The following is a 21221-nucleotide window of genomic DNA, read 5'->3' as shown; positions in this document are numbered from 1 at the left end:
TATCTGATGTTTTTAATGATGCTAGAAGACGGCAGAAAAAGAAGAAAATACAAAAGAGATATTTACAGTGTGGAAAAGATTTTTAAAGGATAGGTTTGTGAAAAGGCCGCGTTCAGTGAGAAGGGAAACCAGCAAATAGTCGCTCTTTGCTTTATCTATGTTTCATAGAGTTACATTGCATGGTTCAGAATATCAAAAGATAATTTTTTTTTTCCTGATCTAAGGATGTTATCTACCAAAATCACTGACTTTTGTGGGCGTTTGGTTGTTTCTTTCAGCTGGAGTAACCACGGAAGCCATTCAGACTGGTAGCGCAAGCCCAGATTCATTGGGAACAGAAGCAAAGGTTCAGGAAGAAGAGCATGACCTGGTTGATGACGACATCGCGGCAGGTGAGCATTAATATAAGGAATATGTTATTTTTTGACGTACTAGGTACTGTGCAGAGGAGATGGAACGCTTTCTGCCAAATAGCACATTTTTCATGAGAAAACGAAATACTGACGCTGCTTAGGAAGTATGTGCTGTTAGAAATGAAGTTATTCAAACGTAGAAGAGAGCTGTAGACAAAAACTAAATACCTGCTTAACTCTAACTACTATAATATTATTGTGTTACTTCTGAATCATTGTCTGTATTTTAATATATGCGGTTTGAGCTTTTAAGTCTGCCTGCAACCTACATGTTTATCTTGTAGCTCTTGAAGAATAAAGGCTTTATATGATCTTCTGTAGTTATCCCTTAAATTATTTACCTTGATGGAAGATCTGATGTAAGGGTGCTACCATTAGTCTGCTTGATCGAGTTTTTTTTTTCAACAAGGAGGTGTCTCTAGTTTGTCGCACATAGGACTCCAGTGCATTTCAGTTCTACGGTACTCGTAGAGCTGTTTACTGGTGCTCTACTTTATTCTAGACTGGCAGGTAAAGTCAAGAGTTGTAGTCCACTGAGGCATATTCTGAAATGACAGACCATGCAAAAACATGCATTTAATTATAAGTAGTTGTCTTTTGATTCTTTTTTCATGCTTATGAGGAAAATATCTATATGCTCAATATCGATATCCTTGGAAACTGAATGACGACAGTATGCATTTTAGCATAGCACACTGCAGATTACAGAGCGTGAAAGCTATCTTTTTTTATAACGGAGCTTTATATAGATTTTTGGGAAAGGCTAAAAGAAAACTAGTTATTTCTGTTGACCTGAAGACAGTTAGTATGCCAGATCTAGTTTGGGGTCACGTCTCTGGTTGAAGGTGCCTGAGACAGGATTACTGCTGGCGGAAGAACAGCCTGTCTGGAGTCGGGAGCATTAACACAGGTTGGGGGCAGAAGGCTAACTGGAACTAGCCAAGAGGGAGGGAGGCTGCTGGGAATGCCTTTGGCAGCTAGGGGATGATGCAGGACTTGTCAAGAAACAGCGACAAATGGATGGACCCTCGGAAAAAAACAAAAATAAATTAATGAATGGGTTCGGCATACCCTGAAACAGCTTTCCCCAGCATATACATCAGATCAGCGTTTCCTTCAGGAACGTATACCGTCTCCGTGGCTCCACATCTGTTAGCGACCTTCTGGTTCTTTTTCTGGAAGCTTTAGCAATAGCAGTATTATAAACAAGCGTGTGTTACATCTGGGATGGCTTTCTGCCCCTTCGATGTCGTGTGGTCTTTTCACGGGAAAGAGATTGAAGATGGGATGCTTTAATAGGGGAAGTTCCAAATTATGTGTGTGTTTTTGCTGTGTGCTAGACTGTTAAGTTCTGAGGTTTTCAGAAAGCTATCGGCTATGTTGCTAGAGCCTGATGGGAGTAACAATTTTATTTACAGAGCAAGTGTTTCTGTTACTAAAAGCAGTTGAGCTTTAAAAAAGTATCCTGAGTAAAGACAAAATTTTGGTTTACAATTGAAAACAATTAGTTTGTGTTGGTAGAACACAAAACCAAAAAGTTTTGAGACAACTTAACCTTATCTTAAAAAAAAAGATGCCACTTCTTTCTATAGTGCTCCTACTAAGGCTAATATTTATTGATTGACTGCACAAAGTAATGCTGGTGTGCAGCGGTCAACAGGATTTTTTTCAGTTCAAATTGAGATTCACCAAATGCTTTCATTCATCCAAATAATTTTTTAAAAGGATCACTTTCACATCAGTCCTTTTAGAGATTAAAGCATTTTAGCTTAGCTGGCTGGAAAGCACTGAAGCCTGTTTCTGGAAAATACTTCAGCAGTACACTACAGTGCCTCTTAAGCATTTAAAACCACACGCGCAGGAGTTGCTTAGAAAATTGAGTCTGTCTTCAAATGCACTGAAAATACATGCAAGAATAGTCTTCCGATGTAGCAGTAGTATTTATTGCTATTTTTAATGCCTGACAGGCTTTTCTGGATAACAAAAAGTGGAGCAAATGTTTTGCTCTAAATAATTCACACGTGGACAACAGCATTTTTTCCTAGTAGGGCATAAAATCTACTGGCTTCAGTGGTCAACATTTTGCAATTCGTCATGATGGTAAATGGGCTTTTTCAATTTTTTTTTTTTTTTATTTTGTAATTTGCAATCTATTTTCAATGTAATTTTAGGATCCAAGATAGCATCTAAGTTTTATTTTAGAAATCCAAATAGGTTTTTCCAATAAATAAAGGAAGAGCAAGATACTTTAAGGGGAAAAAAAAAAACCAAACAACCACATACACAACAAAACACCAACAAAATACTGTTACATATTTGGACATACAGATATTTGTCTTTGTTTTAACACAAGTACAGCAGCATCTGTAGGGGCAGTAAAGCAAGGACATGGCTGAGCACGTAACAGGGATAAATGGTCAAATGTCACCGAGGCTGTGGAAAAGGCAGCATTGTAGTGCATCGCTGCCTCTGTTGACAGATTTATTTACTTACAAAGAAAATGACAGGACAGCATAAATAGACTGTCTTTAAAAATCCACCGAGTTGACTGCGTGAAGCTGTTTTGGAAAGGAAAAACTTCAAGGAAGTAACTTTGAGGTTGCAGAGCTCGGAGGCAAAAACTTTGGCAACATTGCCTTAGTAATGGACGTAAATAACATACTGGGGCAAAATATGAGATATATATTCTGAATATTGTAGGGATTGCTCTTACACCTAATCAACAGAAGCTTCTAGCAAGTTTAGAATTAATTTAGTTCTAATGAATTCCCAGGGTAACTGTAGCCGTGTCCAGACTTAGGCGAATGTCCTATGGGTGGTGTTTGGTATCGCTGCCTGTAACAGGAGTGCCAGGTTTTGGTTAAGACCTTGGTGCTGATGGTGCCACACAACGAAAGGTGCCTCTTGCCATGACGAGCTGATTCTAGTCTCGGTTCCACTCGCTTAGATAGTCCCGCCAACCTCTTCAGCGTTGCACAACGTGGAGTTCTGCCATGGCAGTTGCATTTTGTAACCATGACCTTATTCACGTTAATATGGACAATGACACTTGCAAAGCACAAACCCATCCCTGGTTCTAATTAAACACTATTTTTTTTTAATATTTTTCCCCCTTCCCTGAACTCTGCATGGCATGGACAGCCACCTCGCCTGCAAAGACTGTAGAAGTAGAGGCTGCCTCGGTTTTGCAGATACAAGGTTTTCAAAAACATGCTGATCCAGTGACAGAGGTGGAAGCGGACGCGAGCCCTCCGCGTTCTGCTGGAGCGTTTGGCGTAGTTCTGGGAGATTTGGAGGAGTTCTGTGTAAGCCACCCGGCTCTCGGGGGGGGAGGGCTAGGTGTCCTGGAGTGTCGGGCCGACCTTAGAGAACGGATTTCCTGCCCCTTCGTTGGTTTGATTACAAAAGCTGCTGTCTGCTATGAAATAGTACACAGTTTATGGTTTGGCTAAGCTTTGTTTTTAATAGCTGTGTGGAACTGAAGTGTCGGTGGGTGGGAAATTGAAGGCCCGGACGGCTGTGCCCGCTCCCGCGCCTGCTCCTGGGAGGTAACGCTGCCCCGAGGAGCAGCAACGCCGCGCTGACAGCTCGCTTTCGCGGGCTGGCCTGTGAAATGATAACCCTCCGACGGGTGGCAAAGTTAAATACCCTCTTCTTGGAGCAATTACTCTGTTTGGGTATTTCTATAAATACAAGCAGTAACAGTTACAATTTTCATTCAATTCCACTTGAGCCAACATAAACATTTATCGCTTTAGGACAGAGCATAGTCAATTGCTGTGTCAGGATAGCGGGGAATTGAATTGAAATGCAATTTATTCCTAAGGATCTGTCATCCCAAAAGGCTGGGAGATAGGGGACGTGGACCGCTTTAGCTACAGCGATAAGGGCTTGCTGTTTGGTCCAGTCCGTTTTCTCCTGCACGCCGCCGTGGCACGTCCGTGCACAGAACGGGAAGAAATAATGTCGGCCCTCCCCTTGTCCCTTGGTGATCCTTGCACAGAGAGAGAAAGAGCTGTTTGGAAATGTCTTGTGGCAGGGTAAGGCTGTAAGCAGATGCTTTAAAAACGCTCTTTGTTTAGCTGTGTAACCAAAAGGACTCTTAGCCAAGCAGACCCTTGTGCTTTGTACAGACACTTATTTCTGATATGAGAGAGTTCCAGCAGTTATAGTAGTGCACATACAAAGGCTTATATGGCAAATAAAATCTAGGACTGCTACTGATAAACGTTCGTCAACTTGACAATTTAATCCTTTAAATCTCTTCTGTCAATATTCACAAAATTCATTTTTGTGCATAATGAGTAGTATTTTTCTAAGCAATAACTATCCTTTAGCTGGCAAAGTCAGAAGCGAGAAATATTGCTAGATCAACCCATACTCTAAACTTAAAAGCAGCTCTTTAGTCAGCAACAGCGTTTGTGTTAAAGATGCAGCGGTGTAAGGGCAGGGATTGTCTTCTTGTGATTCGCCTTGCATCTTGCGGCACCATTCCCGCTGTTGAAGCGCAGCCGTACGTGGAATACATTTCCAGGCGTTTTTAACTTCCAGTATTTTCTCGTATTTTGAGCACTTCTTATTTTGCCCCCACTGTCCAGACTTTCTGATTTGGGTACAATCTAACTATTCCAGGTAGTTTTAAATTAGTTTCTAGGTGCTGTATTATTTTTCTCTGTGTGGTATGACAATTTTTTACTCAAAGGCTTACACTGTAGCAGAAGAAATATTTCAACAAACCGCAAACTGAAAGCTGTGGACAGTCACCTGTTAAGTCATATACTCTGCTTTTTTTCCTTTTGTTACATTTCTAACAATATATTGAGCTTCTGGACTGCTTTGGTGGTTTCTCTTCATTCTCTTTCTTACTGCTGGAGCTGGATTTCTTTGAAGCGGGAGCGACAGGTGCCGTTGCCCATTGCGTCCCTCCCGTTCCCAGCCAGCCTTCCGCTGAAAATTTGGGGTGGCGTGGAGGTACGCAACAAATGAAACCATCTGCCATCGCCAGCAAACGAGGCAGTGGCCCGCTGTTCAGCACAATGAGGGTGCCAAAAGAGCCAGTCTCCGGACAAAGTTCCTGCTGGGTTGCTTTTAAGTAGGTTAGACTGAACCTGAGCACCTTCCACAAACCCTGTCACATACATTTTTGTATCTCCAAAGCCCGCCATAGAGAGATCAAAGCAGCTTTTAATTTGTATTTAATCACTCATTGGAAAACCATTTACCATATCATGCACTGCCTATTGTGTAGAACACCAGAAAAGTGGGGTTTTATCATCTAAAGCAAACTTCATCCCTTTCAGATGCTAATTATGAAAACAGAGAAAATACACACTGACTCATGTCTGTCACTTGGTCTTTTCTGTTACAATTAAAAATGGAATGTGAATTCACAGACGTGGGTTATTTAACATGTAAAAGTTAATTTTTAATTGAGTTTTCAGGTGTACTAACAGGAATTCTGAAGCACCTTGAGAAATGTGTCTAATAGATAATTGTATACAAAGTTAGTTGAGAATCTAGGTTCCTACAGTTTGTAATTAGCTGTCTACAAGGAAGCGTGAAATTATGGGTAAAATTCTATGCTTTTTTTTTTTTTTTAAGGAAACATAATTCATGTAAAAACACGTGCTTTTTTTTTTTTCAACAAAGCTGCATGTATTTGAAAAGATATGGGCATCTGCCAGTCAAGCAGATGTCACCCCGTAAACGCCATTAGGAGCCCTGCTCTCTGTGAGGGGGTTATGGGCTTGACATCTGTCTGAATGGCGTCTGTCAGCGTTGGGAGAGGGCTCCGTGTGTTCGTTAAGGAAGTACTAATCCAAGAAAACTGGTTTGCTTGGGGGCTGGTGGGGTGGCTTCTAATTAACGGAGACGCGCAGAGCAGTTGCAGAGTCGAGGGCCGTGCTGAGCCCTGCGGCGCCCGGCGGCGGGGTCCGGCCTCAGCCGGGGCTGCCACCGAGCCAGATACAGACCGGGCTGGCAGCTTGTGCTTAGTTGTAAAGTTTTATTGGTTTAGAAATAACGGACACTTCTAAAAGGGTTGTAGATTTAAAAAAATAAATAAATTAAAAGTGCCTTGGCTGAAAAAGCTAGCAAACTTGCATAAAAATTTCAAAATTATTTACTTAACAAAAGGCAATATAGATAGGTTTTAAGCTCTAACTGGGACTGCAGCATTATTAAATATCTTTGTCCTCCGTGGGAAGCAACATCAGTTTTTCTTTAGCTTGTGAGCCACGGAGCTGAGAACAGAAAAACTCGGGCAGCGGGACACGTGTGTTCAGCAGCTGCGCGTCGGCCGGCTGGAAGGAGCCGCTTCCAAAGGGCCTGCAGAGCTTTGGCTGCACGTACCCGCGTGCTGCAGGTGTTGCGTCGCTGAAGACCAAGAACTAGAGCTGCTCCCCGCGGCCGGCCGGGGCTGCAGGGCACAGCCCGGCCTCCCCCGACCTCCCCAGTCCGCTGAGGGTAAAAACCTGGCAGAGCTGCTGGCTTGGAGGGGGGACGTTTGGTGTGTTGATGAAGTTTAGCGTTCCCTCCATACCTGTGCATTTACACCGTGAGGTACTAATTTAGAGGCCGCAACTTATATCACAGGAGCAAGTAACTTTTCAAACTTAAAAATACTTATCTATCACATATTTCAATGAAATCAGTATACTACCTGAAAGCTATACTTGTAGATAGTGTGGTCTTGAAGAAAGACTGTGTTAAATACTGATCTCATTAGTGTAGCATGAGAAACGGTCTTCAACATGCATTCATCTCCAAATGCTTGCTTTTGTATTTGATAAAGGTAACTTTTTTCATTTAGCTTTGTATACTTTCTGATATCTGCACTTACTTGATGGTATACAGCTGAATACTAAGCTTCGCATAGTGTGTCTGAGTAGCGTCGGTCCTCACACCGTCCCTCTTTGCGCATGAAAGTGGGAAGTCGGCATCGTTGTGCGTGTTGTAGGTCAGTACTGTGTGGAAGGCGATCGGGGACTCTTGTCTGAAATTTGTTGTTGTTTTGGTGGCAGATGTCTTCTTCCAGCGCTGTACAGTCTCCCTTTGTGCCACGGTTACTCTGAAAAATCGTATTAACTTGGAAAAAGTTAGTTCTCTCTGTCTCAGAGCAACATTTCTACCTTAATTGTGTTCTTCTGGCTGTTCTTCTTAGTGACAGCAAGCAGAAACGCTTCAGCGTGATGTTTTCTTTAACTCAGTCAAAGACTTTTGATCAATTATTACAGTCAAAAGCAAATTATTTAGAATAATCTCTTCGGGTGTAGAAGTGGAGTTTTAGAGAGCCATAGGTTATAAAAGCAATGTGTTACAATGCATTTTTTCTAGTATTCTTGAAAGTCCTCATATTTTACTTTTTAATGCTGTTATATTTCATTTTTGGTTAGCATTGCAACCAAAAGCTTCATAAGTCTCATACTTTTGGGTTTTTCTTTTTTTCGGTTCTAATAATAGTGTAATGATGTTAAAGTGTGTGGCAGGATTACGCTTACATCTACACGGTGTTTTCTGTGATCGTCGAGGCATGTGAGCGTATCAACAGTTTCTGTTCTCTGTCGTTGCTGGGCGATGTTTGGGACGCGTCAAGGCCACCAGCTTTGGTACCGTTCTCAGCCAGCTTCTTTACGGCAGTTGTTTTGCTTAAAAAAAAAAAAAAAAAAAGGCTATATTGTCATGTTTTTCTTGCATTTGAAGAATGCCTTCAGAGGCACAGCAAGTCTTTGTGTTTTGGTGCTGGACAGAGGGGTTTTCCTCCCCGCGTGGCGCCCTGGCGAGGCGGCGGGCAGGGAAGCCCCTTGCGGCACGTGCCGCGGCCCTGGCAAGGAGCGCAGCGGCCCCCAGGCCTTTGGTAAGACGCAGCTGCAGCAGGTAACGTCGCTCCCGTGCTGGCGTTGGGACGCGCGACAGCGTCGGTGCGGCTCCTTCTAACGGCCGGCCTTTCAGAAGGGCGCGCGGTGACAAACCGTTGCAACCATCTCTCCGCCTCAGTAAGTTTAAGCTTGATTGCGCGTGCTAAATAGAACAGCGCTGGCAAGGTGTAAGTGTCTTGGGATAAGTTAGCTTTAATCACGGACTAAATGCTTTAAGAAGCTGTTTGGCTGTTAACATGCATGGTATTTGTGGCTTTTAGCAGTATTTACTTGCGTCAATTAACCATTTGCCTGTGGAAGACGGTTCTTACGGACGTCACCATAAGAAGAACTACTGGAGTCGATGAATTTCTGTGTGGAAAGTACTTTCCCAGAAGCTTGTGCTGGTTATTATTACATGAATCGTTTACTTGATGACCAGTATGTTGTTAAATATAACGTAGAACTTCTTTAAGATTTCCTTTAGTCTTGAAAGCAACTTCTGAAATTTGGGAAGGTTTTTTTTGTTTGTTTTAAGTTTACCGGACATCGGTAGTTTGAGATCGCTGTCCTCTGTTCTGTGCAACAAGTGAGCTGTTTTCCATCTGTAATCCAGTAAGTTCACTGCAGAACATGAATTTACTGCGTCAACAGCAGTAATAACAATTCTGAAATTGCTGTGTTTATTACTTAAATATCTAAAAGCTATTGCCCTGAGGTTATACTAATTCCTGAGGCAACAAAGTACTGATGTAAAGCAAAGACCTGAAACATGTGCACTTTTTTAATTTATGTTTTTGGACTCGCTGGTGAAAAATGGTATAGATATTAAATGATGTTTAAAATGTCAAGCCATAGTTTCATTTATAATTACATATAGCTTATTAAAAGAACCAAACATCGGTAGAGTTTACTGTGTGGGTGCAGAAACATCTCTTATAGCTCAGAGTTAAACTGCTGGTGCCTTAGGGCCTGCTTGGAGTCGTGAAGGAAGAGATAAGGCCTGCGCAGAGCCGGCGGTCTCCTCACCCCTGGGTGCGTAAGCCTTTCAGGCGTCGTCTGAACGCTCTCTGTAAGCCCAGCAATATGCAGACTGCATTTCTTGGGGTAATCCTTTCAGAGGTCCCCACTCCATCTGTATAAAACACATTTGCTCTGTGTACTGTTCTTGTGACTTCAGTGCCTTATCACCTCCTCTGACCTGTTTTCCTTCTCAAAAATATCAGGTGCTGTCTCAGCGCTAAGTCAGTCTATGTTGGATTTAAGAAGAAAATATTTCTGTGTGTTGAAATCACAGAGCCAGCCACGGCCGTCCAGTAGCACAATAACCTGCTGAGCAGAAATTGTCGACCAGATAATTGTTTGTGATAGTGGGACTGTGGTCTGTACCAGTCTGCGTGGTATGCCAGAACGAGATCAGAAACGTTCCCCGTAAAAACCCCGTCCTTCACCTTCCTGCCCAAAGAAACTCCGGTGTGGTCACCTGGACGTAGCGAGTAGCTGTTGCATCTCATCTGCCCTAAACATTCATCCTTCTTGCGTGAATCAAAGTGCTCTGCTTCTCTCTCCAGAAAAGCCTCCTGGCCCATCTCTTTTCGTGCCGTGTAATGAGCTGTGCTGCTCGAAGCTAGCAGGAGGTAGCCATACCGCCGTGAGACCGTGCCTGCAGGACCGCCCTGGGCTTTGCCTCCCGTGCTCGCTGCGCCGCAGCCTGCGGCCAGCCTCTCCTCTGCCCTTTTCCAGCCCCCCCGAGCCCGAGCCGTTGCTGTAGCGGTGGCTTCTTTCTCCTGGGCTCCAGCTGGACTTTCCTCATGATATGTGACAGCTTGGTTAAATGCAGATGTGAAATAAGAGATCATAGAACCATAGAATGCCCTGAGTTGGAAGGGACCCCCTAGGATCATCGAGTCCAGCTCCTGTCCCTGTGTAGGACAACCCCAAAAATCACACCATGTGTCTGAGGGCATTGTCCAAATGCTTCTTGAATACTGTCAGGCGTGGCGCTGTGACCACCTCCCGGGGCAGCCTGTGCCTCACCCACCTACGATGATGTAGCCATAACCACATCATTTCCTTACACGTGGTCTCTTCCAGCGCTGGATGAGTAAACTTCACACACTTAGTTTTGCTTACTTTTTTCCATCATTGGCAGATCTTTTTCACTACTTCTCAATAATTTTTTGAAGGCTTTTATTAGCTATGCATAATTCTTCAGTTTTCACGTGCAAACCACCCTTCTTGACACAAGTTTTGCAGGACCTGATGATAAGAAGAACATGAAACATGGAGGGTTTTGGCCGACGTCAATATTAAGTGGACAAGGGAGTCGTTATCACAATATCAGATTGTGACTCTTCCCTGAGGGAGACAGGAGCGAAGAAAAACCAAAGCTGTCAGAGGTACCAGGCTGACATTTAGAACAATAAACAGTGGGTACCACTCTGCACCTTCAGGCTCCCGACTGCTGTTCTGAATTTCCTTCCCTGCCTCTTTCCAGTGCCTCAGGGTCCAGGGTTGTCCTTCAGGCACCTGAAACGGTGATGTGAATTCCCCCAGGCTGTCTTGCTCCGCGAGCGCCGTTTGAAGGGGCGGCGAATACCTAGTTAAAATCTTGCATTATTTAACAAGTGAAGAATTGCAGCTGGCTGGACTAGTCACCTTTGAAAGCATCTTCTTGTAGGTAGCTACAAAAAGAGAAATTGTGTCCATTCGCTTGTAATAATTCTAGACTTCACTGTTTGATGTGTTTGTGTGTGTGTGTGTGTATATATATATATGTATGCATTGTCTTAAGAATCCAGCTGGACCCTTTCCATGGTTAACTGTGTATTTTAAGCATAGGATTAGTCACAGCAAAGTTAGAGGATGTTATTCTTAAAATTAAGTAGTTGTATTGATAAAATGGTATTTCCTTAGTTTGTGTTGCAGTTTTTCTAGGTAGATTGATGAAAACAACTTTTACGTTCTGAAGACCCATTCCTGTGGGTGCTATCCGATGTCATTTTATTCTAAACAAAAGTATTTTTCATGAAGACAGAGGTCTGGTATGAAAAGTACAGCAGTTTTTTGTGCCACGTTTTAATAGCAGCTGGTTTTATAGCATTTTATAGCAGTTTTCTATACCTCCTTCTGGATAGTCAGGTTTTCAAGCTAGCAGGTTCAAAACATCAGTTATCTACATAGTATGTGAAAAACCTGATGGAAGTTTAACAAAAAAAAAAAAAAGCATTATCTCATTGAATTGGAAATTATTTGTTTTCACATTTCTGCTGTAGTGGTGGACAGCTGTAACTATTCAAAAATAAAATATAATGCAAACATATCGATACTTGTTAAAAGATTACAATTTCAATAGTACTTTTTGTATGCAAAAACTTTAATTTTACCTACTTATGCAAGAGAGAAGATGATTAAAGTTCATACATTTCATTCTTTTACCAGTCTTTGCACTTTGATAAATAAATAGATCATCTAAGATTCAATAGGCCAATTGCAGCATATAATAGCTATTCAGAGGCAATTAAACTGCCTTTTTTCATGCCGGCATGTGAGCGTGCCCTTTCACAACCTTCAACTTGATTTGTGGTGATTCAAAATTAACTTAAAAGTCTTGTTTGCTGACAGCTTAAAGCTTAATTGAGTGAAAGCCAAATAGAGTGTGTTCTGTATTCAGCGCCGGCGCCCTCAATAAAGCCGTCTGTGAATCGCGCGTGCCGAAAGGCAGCGCGGGTCCCTCCCTGCCTGCCCCAGCCCGCGACATGGCCCTGCCGCGGGGCGGGAGCCGCGCCGCGGCCTCGTGCGTCGCACCTCGCGCCGGCTGGGCTCCCTGGCCGCCGCGGAGGCCGTTGGGCTCCTGCAGCGCTGGCGTGGTTCTGGCGCTGCCCTGGAGCATCCTCCCTCCTCGCTGCTGCCTCTCGCTCCCGCGCAAACCGGCACCCGCCTTTGAAAGGGATGCTCGTTCTGCCCGTGTCTAGCTGTCCTAGGTGATAGTGACTCAGAAAATGAGAATTCAGTCTCGTTGGTTTCGCTATTTGATTGAAATCATCCCACTGAAAGGTAAAGTCTACTACAGTTTGAATAAAATTTTTATGACTGTTAAAGAATATCGGTCTAAAGACTCTCTATATTGCTAAACAAGCAACAAATAAATATTAAAATACGGGTTTCACAGTATTGGCGGAATTCCTTTCCATCCGTAGGTGCAGGGGGAGATCTGAAATGTGTTTGCGTAGCTATGCTGCCGTAACGGGGCGCAGCCGGCGTTCCAGGGCTGTATGCGAAGGCTCTGGAGCAGCGCTGAGCAGTACCTCCCCGTGCCTTTCCTTGTGGGTTAAGTTGGGGGGAAAACTCCTGATGAATTGCAACCCTCATCTCCGTCTAAATCCTCTTTGTTATGCTGCTATAAGCTTTCCTTTTTCCCCGAGTATTTCTGTATAGAACAACCTGTTTGGTTGGGGGGTGCCGCTCAGCGCTGCGCACCGTTCCCCCCCCGCCGCTCCCCAAGTGCCGGGTTGGGACCTTCGCAGCTGAAAACTCCCCCCCAGCGACGGCTGATGCCAGGCATCGTAGGAGGTGCCTGCAAATAAATATCTGGTGGTGATGTTGCATTACAGAATGTTCTTAAGGATGTATTAAATCATTTCAAACTAAATAATGTCTTTAAGCAGCAGGAATGTATTTTAATCTGTCAAAATCGGGAAGGTCTTAAAAGCAAAATACCTTAAATTGTCAGACAAGATATGATAGATAGGTCAGAAAAATATAATGGGTCCTCACGTGTTTTCTCCTCTAAGTACTTAAAGTTCTGTTCCACATGCAAGTCGAATTTTAATATGCAAAAGTTAAAGAACATGGGTTCTGATATTGCTCGATTTCTTATTGATTTCTTGGCAAATCATAGCTATCTAATTTCTTCTGCCTTCCTATTGATTTCCAATAGGAACAACATCTTTTCATGAAGCATCAGAAAAGTTGCCATTGGGTTTCAAAATTACTATAATGTAAAATAGTTTTAACGTTCCTTTCAATAAAATAGCGTTACTTCAGAATGTGAAATCCAGATCTGTACTGGTTTTATTGAAGTCTTACCTATGTCTAGAGAGATCTGAAACAACAAGTTTCTTTATTTGTCTCTTATTAACAGCTTATTAAACGCTGTTGAAAAAATATATCTTATGTTTACATTTATCTGGCTTTAATTATGTGCAAATTAGTTATTTCTGATACAAATGTTAAGAATGCAGTCTCTCACTATTCTGTAATATTTGGTTTCCCCGACGGAATCACAAATTGTGTATAATTTGATGGTAGAGTTATTTGAATGCTCGGAGTTGTGATACATTTAGAAAGCTGCAAGACAGACGTCGCTGTAATTTTCCTAAGGCTGCTGGGCTCGTGTAGAAACCGTGCTTTTCTACCTCGAGTACGTACTTTTTGCAGCCACCGTTCTAATCTCTGGCAGTTTACGGGAATTTTCTCTTCTGCTGTGCCGTTCCTTTTATGACAGAATATTTCACTGTGCTGCAGCATCTGGGAGCACAAAATGGGTGAGGATGCTGCTTCCGTGCAGGGCTGAGAGCAGGGAAACGGTCAAAGACAAAATGGATTCTGCTGTTCAGATGGGGGAATGCCAGGCACGCTTTATTCACTGTGACTGGCTGTTTATAAAGCACTCAGTTAATGCACCAAAACTTGCCTTATTAGAAGTGACGTTAAAGCGATTATAATCAAAAATTTCAAAGGTGTGATGAACATTTAAAATGCTTTTAGTTAATGACTCATTTATGTAGACAGTAACGAAGAGAAATCCAGGTTTCTGGAAATTGCAGCACAAAACCGCACCTAAAAATTGAAGCGGCAAGGTTAGGCGACAATTAATGCTTGCATAACTGACGCCTCTGGTTTCTGGATGTGGTATGAAACAATCAAATGTCACTGTGGTAAAATTAATTCTCAAGTTATTAAATACTTCAGGCTATATGACTTACAACGGGATTAAATTAGTTTAAGGTGATGATTGCTTAGTCGAGCTTGTTGGTGAAAACCCATGCATACTGAAGAGAACGGCTAATTTGTTCGCTTGCTTTTTGAAAGCAGACAGACATTTTCAGCACAGACTTCACAAAGCATTAGTGGAAAAAGGAACATTTATTGCTAAGAGAACACAGGTTAACCTCCATGCCTGTGTATTCCAAAAGGGAAATTTATTATTGCTTTACTTCAGGTATTCACTAACTATTAAACGTTTTTTGGTTTATTAGTGTGTTACAGACAGACGGTGACTGACAACAGCAACCTCAGTATTTGCCGTTACATAGATGAAATCGGGTTGCTGCTGGTTTCATATAGCCTCGTTATAAAGTAATAATTGGCACTCAGGTCAACGTTTCCTACTGCAAAACAAAGTTGCAGTGAGGCCAGGTAAGAATCTATAATTGTAGAAAGTAATTAATACATGTCATCTCTCGCTAGCTTTAACCTGAACGTGTGATGCAGCCTGGGATTTGGGCAGTGTTCTCCAGCTTTTCCAAGGTGCAGAACGCTTTTGGTAAATCCTAAGTGCGTGGGTAAGCACAAATAGAGCCGTACTACACATTTGTCTCGTTGCAAGATAAAGCCGGGTAACTGAAACGCTCATTTGTAAAATTTTTAGGGCGTGCTTGGTGCACACGATAGGCCTGGCAGGCTGGGAGGCGTGTGAGCGCTGTGTTTGCGGTGGAGCGGTGGTTTCCAGGTGTGCCGGACCCCGGCAGCGCGTTGTTCAAGAGCGGTGCGCCCATCCCGAAGCGCTCGTGAGCGCGGGGGGGCTGTACGAACGCCTGGTGGATGCCGAGCAAGTTCAGGCGTTGAGCTTTTTAGGAAGAATGAATGATGGCTAATGATTATTTAATGACAGATCTCTGGACTGAAAGGCACTTAGCGCTCGGTGTGTACTGCAAAGCCTATTTCTCAGAGCTTCCGACAGGTTTATTTGGTCTCACCTTGAGTAGAGCAGTGCTGTATTGATTTCATTGGTGTGGATTTAAACACACTATTGGCTTAAAATAGCACCACCTATGCAGAAGAAAATCAGCGTCTTAACCCTTAAGGCTGCCGGTAGCTACTATGTAATGCTTTGGTTGGAGGCTAACAGATTCCGGACAGGTTTCGTTATCCTGAAAACTACCATTTTTAATGAACAAATCCATTGCCGTTTTTCAGTAGCGCACGTTTCAGCGTACCGTGGGGCTGAACGGTGGGGATTTGCACGTGGGTCTGCCCTCCCCGGGTGTCTGACCTCAGGGCGGTGGTGGGGTCAGAAGGGTCTTCGATAGAAAGATTTAACAAAGGTGAACTTTTCTTTTTTCTCCAGTTTTTGTAAATCTCTTGGTGGCTGCAGCAGTCTTTTCTAAAAATAAGACTCTACTCACCTAATAAATATTATTATTCACCATGACAGGTTTTATAATTCTCTTCTCTTTCGAAGTCGCTGCAGCTGGCTACCTGCATGACACCATGTTACTGGCATCACACAGGGAATATATTATCCAAAAGTAAACCAGAAAATGTCCTGCCTTTAATAATACAAAGCGATGCGACTTCCTGATATTTAATAATTAAACTTGTCTGCTGTGAGACGTCCTATGAAATATTAAAGTTTAAATACTTCCAGTTTTTACAGTAGTAACAATGCTCCATTATTCCAAAGACTTTGCTGCAGACACGAAAAGAAAATAGCAAGACAGGCATTATCAAATAAATCAGCTCAGCGTGCCGGTAGGGAGGAGACCTTTGGGGGAGGAAAAAAAGGCAAAACAAACCAACCCACCAAAAAAAGCCAAACCCCAGCTTTTGTTTTGATTCCAGAGCAATTCTTTTGTGCATCCTTACCTAAATTTATTTTCAAGCGGTGTTATCAAGCCCTCTTTCATTATCTAAACATACACATGTCTCTCTTTAAAACGCATGTATCTTATAAAAATGTGCAGGAAATTTCCATAAAAGGTCTTGGTTTCTTCTTATGTGACCATGTTCCCTATCTAATGGTTTGAAAGCAGATATCTTTATAAAACACAGCAAAAGATTTAATTTAAAAATACTAATTGTTATGATACCAAAATACCTGTGTTTCTTCTCTTGAGCAAATTTAATTCAAAGAGCGTGCATTTGAACTATATATAGATAACGCTGTGGTGTAGTTCATTTTTAATCTTTTATAGTTCTGGTCTCAATGATAGGAATAGTAAAAAGATTGATTACAAAATGTGTTTTGTCTTAATAAGCAAGCTAGTGTTTGAAATCTGTGTTTGGTTCTCCATCTCCTATGTGCTCCCTGGAACAGCCCAGTGTGAAGTACTGTGAAAACACCAACAATGGAAACGATAAAAAATGCTTAATAACGGTAGAAGGTAAATATTAGATGCCAGAGTCAGCAATCCCAGATAAGGTCTCTTTAACTTGCCACTGCATTGCCAGATTTCGGTGCTGTGCTCGGCCGCCACATACTGACTGTCGTGGTGGCAGGCAAGTTGGAAGATAGGGGTTTGGGTTTTTTTTATGTGGGAGGAAAAAAAAATTAGTTTCACAAAACACTTGAGCTTTCTGTCTGTGCTCGTGTAAATCTGATAAATATATTGAAGACACTGGAATTGCTGTGGTTTGTAAGAGGTAAGGGAATGTCACTTCAGGAGTGTGTCAGGTTTTCCATATTTGCAGGTATTTTTTCGCTATCAATGAATAAAAGACTGAAAAGAGAAAGAAGCTGCTCCAAAGAAAAAGCTTTATGTATTTGCCTTTTTGTTGTAAGCGCTAGGAGGAGGAGTGCCTAAGTTCAGACTCGACAAAGGCAGCGTGAGCTGGGGCAGCGCGGGCGTTTCACCGGGCGTGGGCCCTTCCCCGGTTTTTCCTGGTGCGTTACTTCATCGGAAGAGGCCTTTCCGTGGGGCTCAGCGCTGTCCCGAGCGCCTGCAGCGAGGAGGAAGGCGGGAACGCCGCTGTGAGAAGGCCCTGTCTTGGGGCTGGGCCGACGGGGCTTCCCGGGCGAAGTTCCCGAACTTCCCCTTGGCGTCGGCGCTTCCCGGCGGGAACTGCAGCTCCCGAGGCTCCGCAGGGCGGGAAGGCGTCGCGGAAAAGGCAGCCTCAGGCACAGCGTTATCGCTGCTCCTGGTGGACCCGATTTTCTCGTGCGTATTGCATTTACGCTCTGATAGGAGGAACAAATAATGTTTCAGAGGATGTAACTTGAATTACCAGAAGTGTATTTAGCAAAGAGCACTTGCGTGCAAAAGACCCGCGTCCAAAATCCACGGTGTCTTTTGGGGGTTTTGGGGTGTGGTGGTTTTCTTGGTTCGGTTTTTGTCGCTGCTGTGGTTGCTGTGATGGGAAGGTGCTTAATTTTCTTAGAAGGTGGTTGTTCCAAACTAAGCCGAGCTGGAGATGAGGAGAGGCTGTATGGAGGCGGGTGGTGATGTGCAGTCCCTGCTGAGAGGCAGGGGAACGGGCCGGGCACCGCACAGCCGGGCACCGCGCAGCCGGGCACCGCGCAGCCGGGCACCGCGCCGGGGCCGCTGCCGCCCGACCCCAGCACCCGGCGCCGGTGCGGGGCGCGGGGAGCACCCTTCTCTGCGGGGCCAGTGGAGGGAGCTGTGTCTGTAGGAATGGCCACGCTTCAAGCAATCAAGATACTCGTAATAACCTGAGGTTAGCAATGAGTAACCACGGTTTTCATAAGGCCAGATAAAACAGATTGCTTCCTGGCCTTCTGCGTTTTCCTCGTGGTCGCTTTCTCTTGGTGCTATTTCTTTATCACATTTTTCAGTTCTGATTTATTGTGAACTCTCTGGCTTATAAGCTTGCTGAAATTAGTTATTATTCTTCTGTATATGATCTTAAAAACTAGAAATGCAGGCAAACCCATCGCGTGGCTTTGACTGGTTTAAGAATCCTGAACAATTAAAGGTAAAGACAAGTATCTCTCATAGGCACGTTTAGTGTACAGTTTTCTTAAAGGTTTTTGCTGTTTTCTCTCTCGGTCACAAGCAGAGCATTATGTAAATTTATTTGCTGTAAGAAAACAGTACAATTGACATGAAGAAATATTTTAAATTATTGACAGCCAAGATGAATGTAAGCAAAATTGCATTTCCCTCCCATAGCTCTTGGGCGTTCTTCTATAACATCCCATCTAGTACAGAGAAACTATTACAGTTCCAAACGTGAACAGTTGCGGTGGTTGTTGCCGTAAGTTCTGTCTCTGCCCCATTTTGGCGTGTGTTTGCTTCCTCCCTGGCATCTGATGGAAGGACTGTGAGGATTTTCTGAATTTAACTAACTATGTATTTTTTCAGGTCTTGGAGAGAGAGGAAAAGGAAGGATGAATAGAAATCCTTATCCCGACCCACCCAGTTACAAATTTCTCCCCTTCATAAATAAAAAGAAAATTTGACCAAAGAAATGCAGAACGAGAGACGTGGCAGATAGGAGGGAAAAGCGATGAAGGTTTTCATGGAGTTTAGTTGGCAAGTTTTCATCTGTAGGTAGTGACTTCTGCAGTGACAAAAATCCCGAGGGCTTTGGTTGTCGGTTTTCTTTGTATCCTTAAAATACCAGATTGGCAGGCAAGGTCTGAGCTCTCTTCCAAATTTGATGCCAAATATGTTTGTGGTCTTGAGCAAATTATTTTATTCGTTTCAAATGTATTATGTAGTTTCAAAATACAATCTATTTTGACGGGCTGACCGCTGCCGAAAGCGCGCAGACCCTCGCTGTGGTGTACCTGGCGCTGTGCATCTGTGCTGTATTGGAGCGCAGATGAGGATTCTCTCTCGGCCATCAGAGCGATGGCAATGGAAACGGGGCTACCGTAACGCCTTTCCTAGGTTTTTTCACTTGAAAGAATTTTATGCACATTAAATGCTGTGACTAAATCTCAGTGATCACCTGTATATTTAAATTATCGGACGTAATTGCAGCCCCGTAGTTAACTGTGTGGCGTTGCCGCTCACCGCGCCGTGGCTGGGAGGCTCCCCGTGGCGGTAGCCATTTGATGGAGCAGGGCCGGGGCATGGTTTTTGGCGGACCGGGGCCGCTGGAGGCGACCGTTGCAGGCGCAGAACCACACCAGCAGCACCACACGTGCAGACGGTACGTTTGATAGGAATAAACGGGTCTGGCACTGACTTCTGCGGGGCTTTAATTCCTGATACAGTCCGGGAGGACCATCAGTATGCGCCTAATAGCAGATATAAAGTACCTGGTAGCAGTCCATCTCTCATAAAACCGCCTTCAGCCTTAATTCAAATCCATTGATTCCTATTCCAGTTAAACCTGGAGAACTTAATTTGTCTTTTAATCCTTTTATTGTAAGCTAGGATAAAATTAATTTTACCCAAGAACTGTGCAAAGCCAATTAACGTGATCTTTAGAGTAAAGTGCTTCAAACTGTTAAATTTATCCTGACCTCATGGCTGCACTCTCTGACTGCTTTTTAAATGAAGTAATCAATATCTCGCAGCCTTTTAAACAATTTAAACTTCTGAAATATTTTACCTATATTTTAAACACTTCATAAATATGCTTCGTGCTATCTGTAAAGCTGTCTCCTCTAAGCAGTTGTGGACGTTTAATTCTTAAAAAGGGAGATATTTTCGAATATTTAATATGGTCATTTTGTCCGAAGAAAACCCAGCTGGGTAAACGCATGGACACGATAGATTTCTCTCTTGGCGTGTGGATCTGGAAGTGTGTTATTTTTACAACTAAAATGTAGAACGTTTTTGTCCTTTCACCAGCGTAGCTTCTGTTTTCCACATAGAGCTATTTGAGGTTATTAATTTTCTTACTGTGATAGGGTGATCAACCGTCCTGTCAAGAAAATGGATCTCTGTGTCACCCTTTAGCATGATTAAATGGAGGCACGTCGCTGTGAGAAAATACCAAATTTTCATGAGACAAATGAAACTGTAGGAAGGACTACTTTTATAGACATTATTTCATTTTAAATTCTCCCGAATGGCTGTCAGTTTATTTGTAGGAAATCATTGCAATTAATTGTGTGTTTCCGCTAGTAATTTAAAAAAAAAAAAAAAGAAAAAGTAAAGACAAAAATATTTAAGGTTTTTTTTTCCCCTCTCATCTAGAGGTTTGGGGGGAGAGCTGGGATTTCGTTGGTTTGGGGGTTTAGTTTGTTGGGTTTTAGTTCCGTGGGTTTGTTTTTTTGAGGTAGAAAATCCTACGCCGCAGCAGCGAGCAGAAGCAAGACCGTCATACGCCAGATTGCTAATGAAAGACTCTGAGAATATTTCCCACCCTGTTCCGGTTGGAATTTATTGTTTGGTTAACAAAGAGTTATCTCCGCGACATCTGGGTGCTGGAGTCGCGGGGTCAGCAGTAGGAATTAGCTCAGCTGCGAGTCTCCGCCGAGCGCGCAGCAGCCGCGGGCCCGCGGCTGTTCCTGCTGGATCCCCTGTTAACCGCAGGCGAAACGTGTCGTCGCGCGCCGGCAGCGCTCGCGTCCGTCCGTGGGATGAGACGGAGCTCGCGGCTGCCCGCTAGTTCGGTATTTGCTGTTTGAAGTTGAAACGTGAAAGGTCTGTTGAATCAGACCTATAATTCTAAGGACGCTCTGAAATCCGTCCTTCGGGATCTAATGAAGGGTTAACTTCATATTGCTGTAATCAAATGAAAGGCGGGCGGGGGGAGGGCGCAGCACCGAGTGCCCCCGTGGTTTAATTTCCTACTGGAAGCAGCACATGTGTTCGCTCTTCCTTTCTTCCCCGCCTGGGAGCCGTGGCCGGCGCGGGCGGCGCGGCCGGGGTCAGCGCCTCGCCTATTGATCAGCATCCCGCGGTCCCCTGCTCCAGCATCTGCTCTGCTGCCTGCTCCCCGCGCCTGCTGCAGCACATTAGAATAGAAATCCATAACCAGGGCTGTGCTCATCCAAGCAGGGGAAGAAACTAAATTAAATGGTATAAAA

At 43.6% G+C, this 21221-nt stretch overlaps 1 protein-coding gene across 8 annotated transcripts in view; it reads left to right on the top strand.

The window, feature by feature from the left end:
• The window catches only part of WDR7 (WD repeat domain 7), a 147755-nt gene that overhangs the window by 55137 nt on the left and 71397 nt on the right, over nt 1-21221 (top strand). For 7 of the 8 annotated variants that reach the window (XR_014230650.1, XM_082335888.1, XM_082335890.1 and 4 more), the window contains one exon: nt 279-392. The exons of the other annotated variant lie outside the window; for it this stretch is intronic. Coding sequence is in view for 6 of the 7 variants with exons in the window: in XM_082335888.1 (XP_082192014.1) it covers nt 279-392 (114 nt within the window). In the remaining variant the exon portion in view is untranslated. The remainder of the gene's footprint in view (nt 1-278; nt 393-21221) is intronic. 8 annotated transcript variants of the gene reach the window in all.

This window comes from Platalea leucorodia, assembly GCF_965183815.1.
Source record: "Platalea leucorodia genome assembly, chromosome: Z".
Taxonomy (NCBI): domain Eukaryota; kingdom Metazoa; phylum Chordata; class Aves; order Pelecaniformes; family Threskiornithidae; genus Platalea; species Platalea leucorodia.
This window is presented reverse-complemented; position numbering and strand designations above follow the sequence as displayed.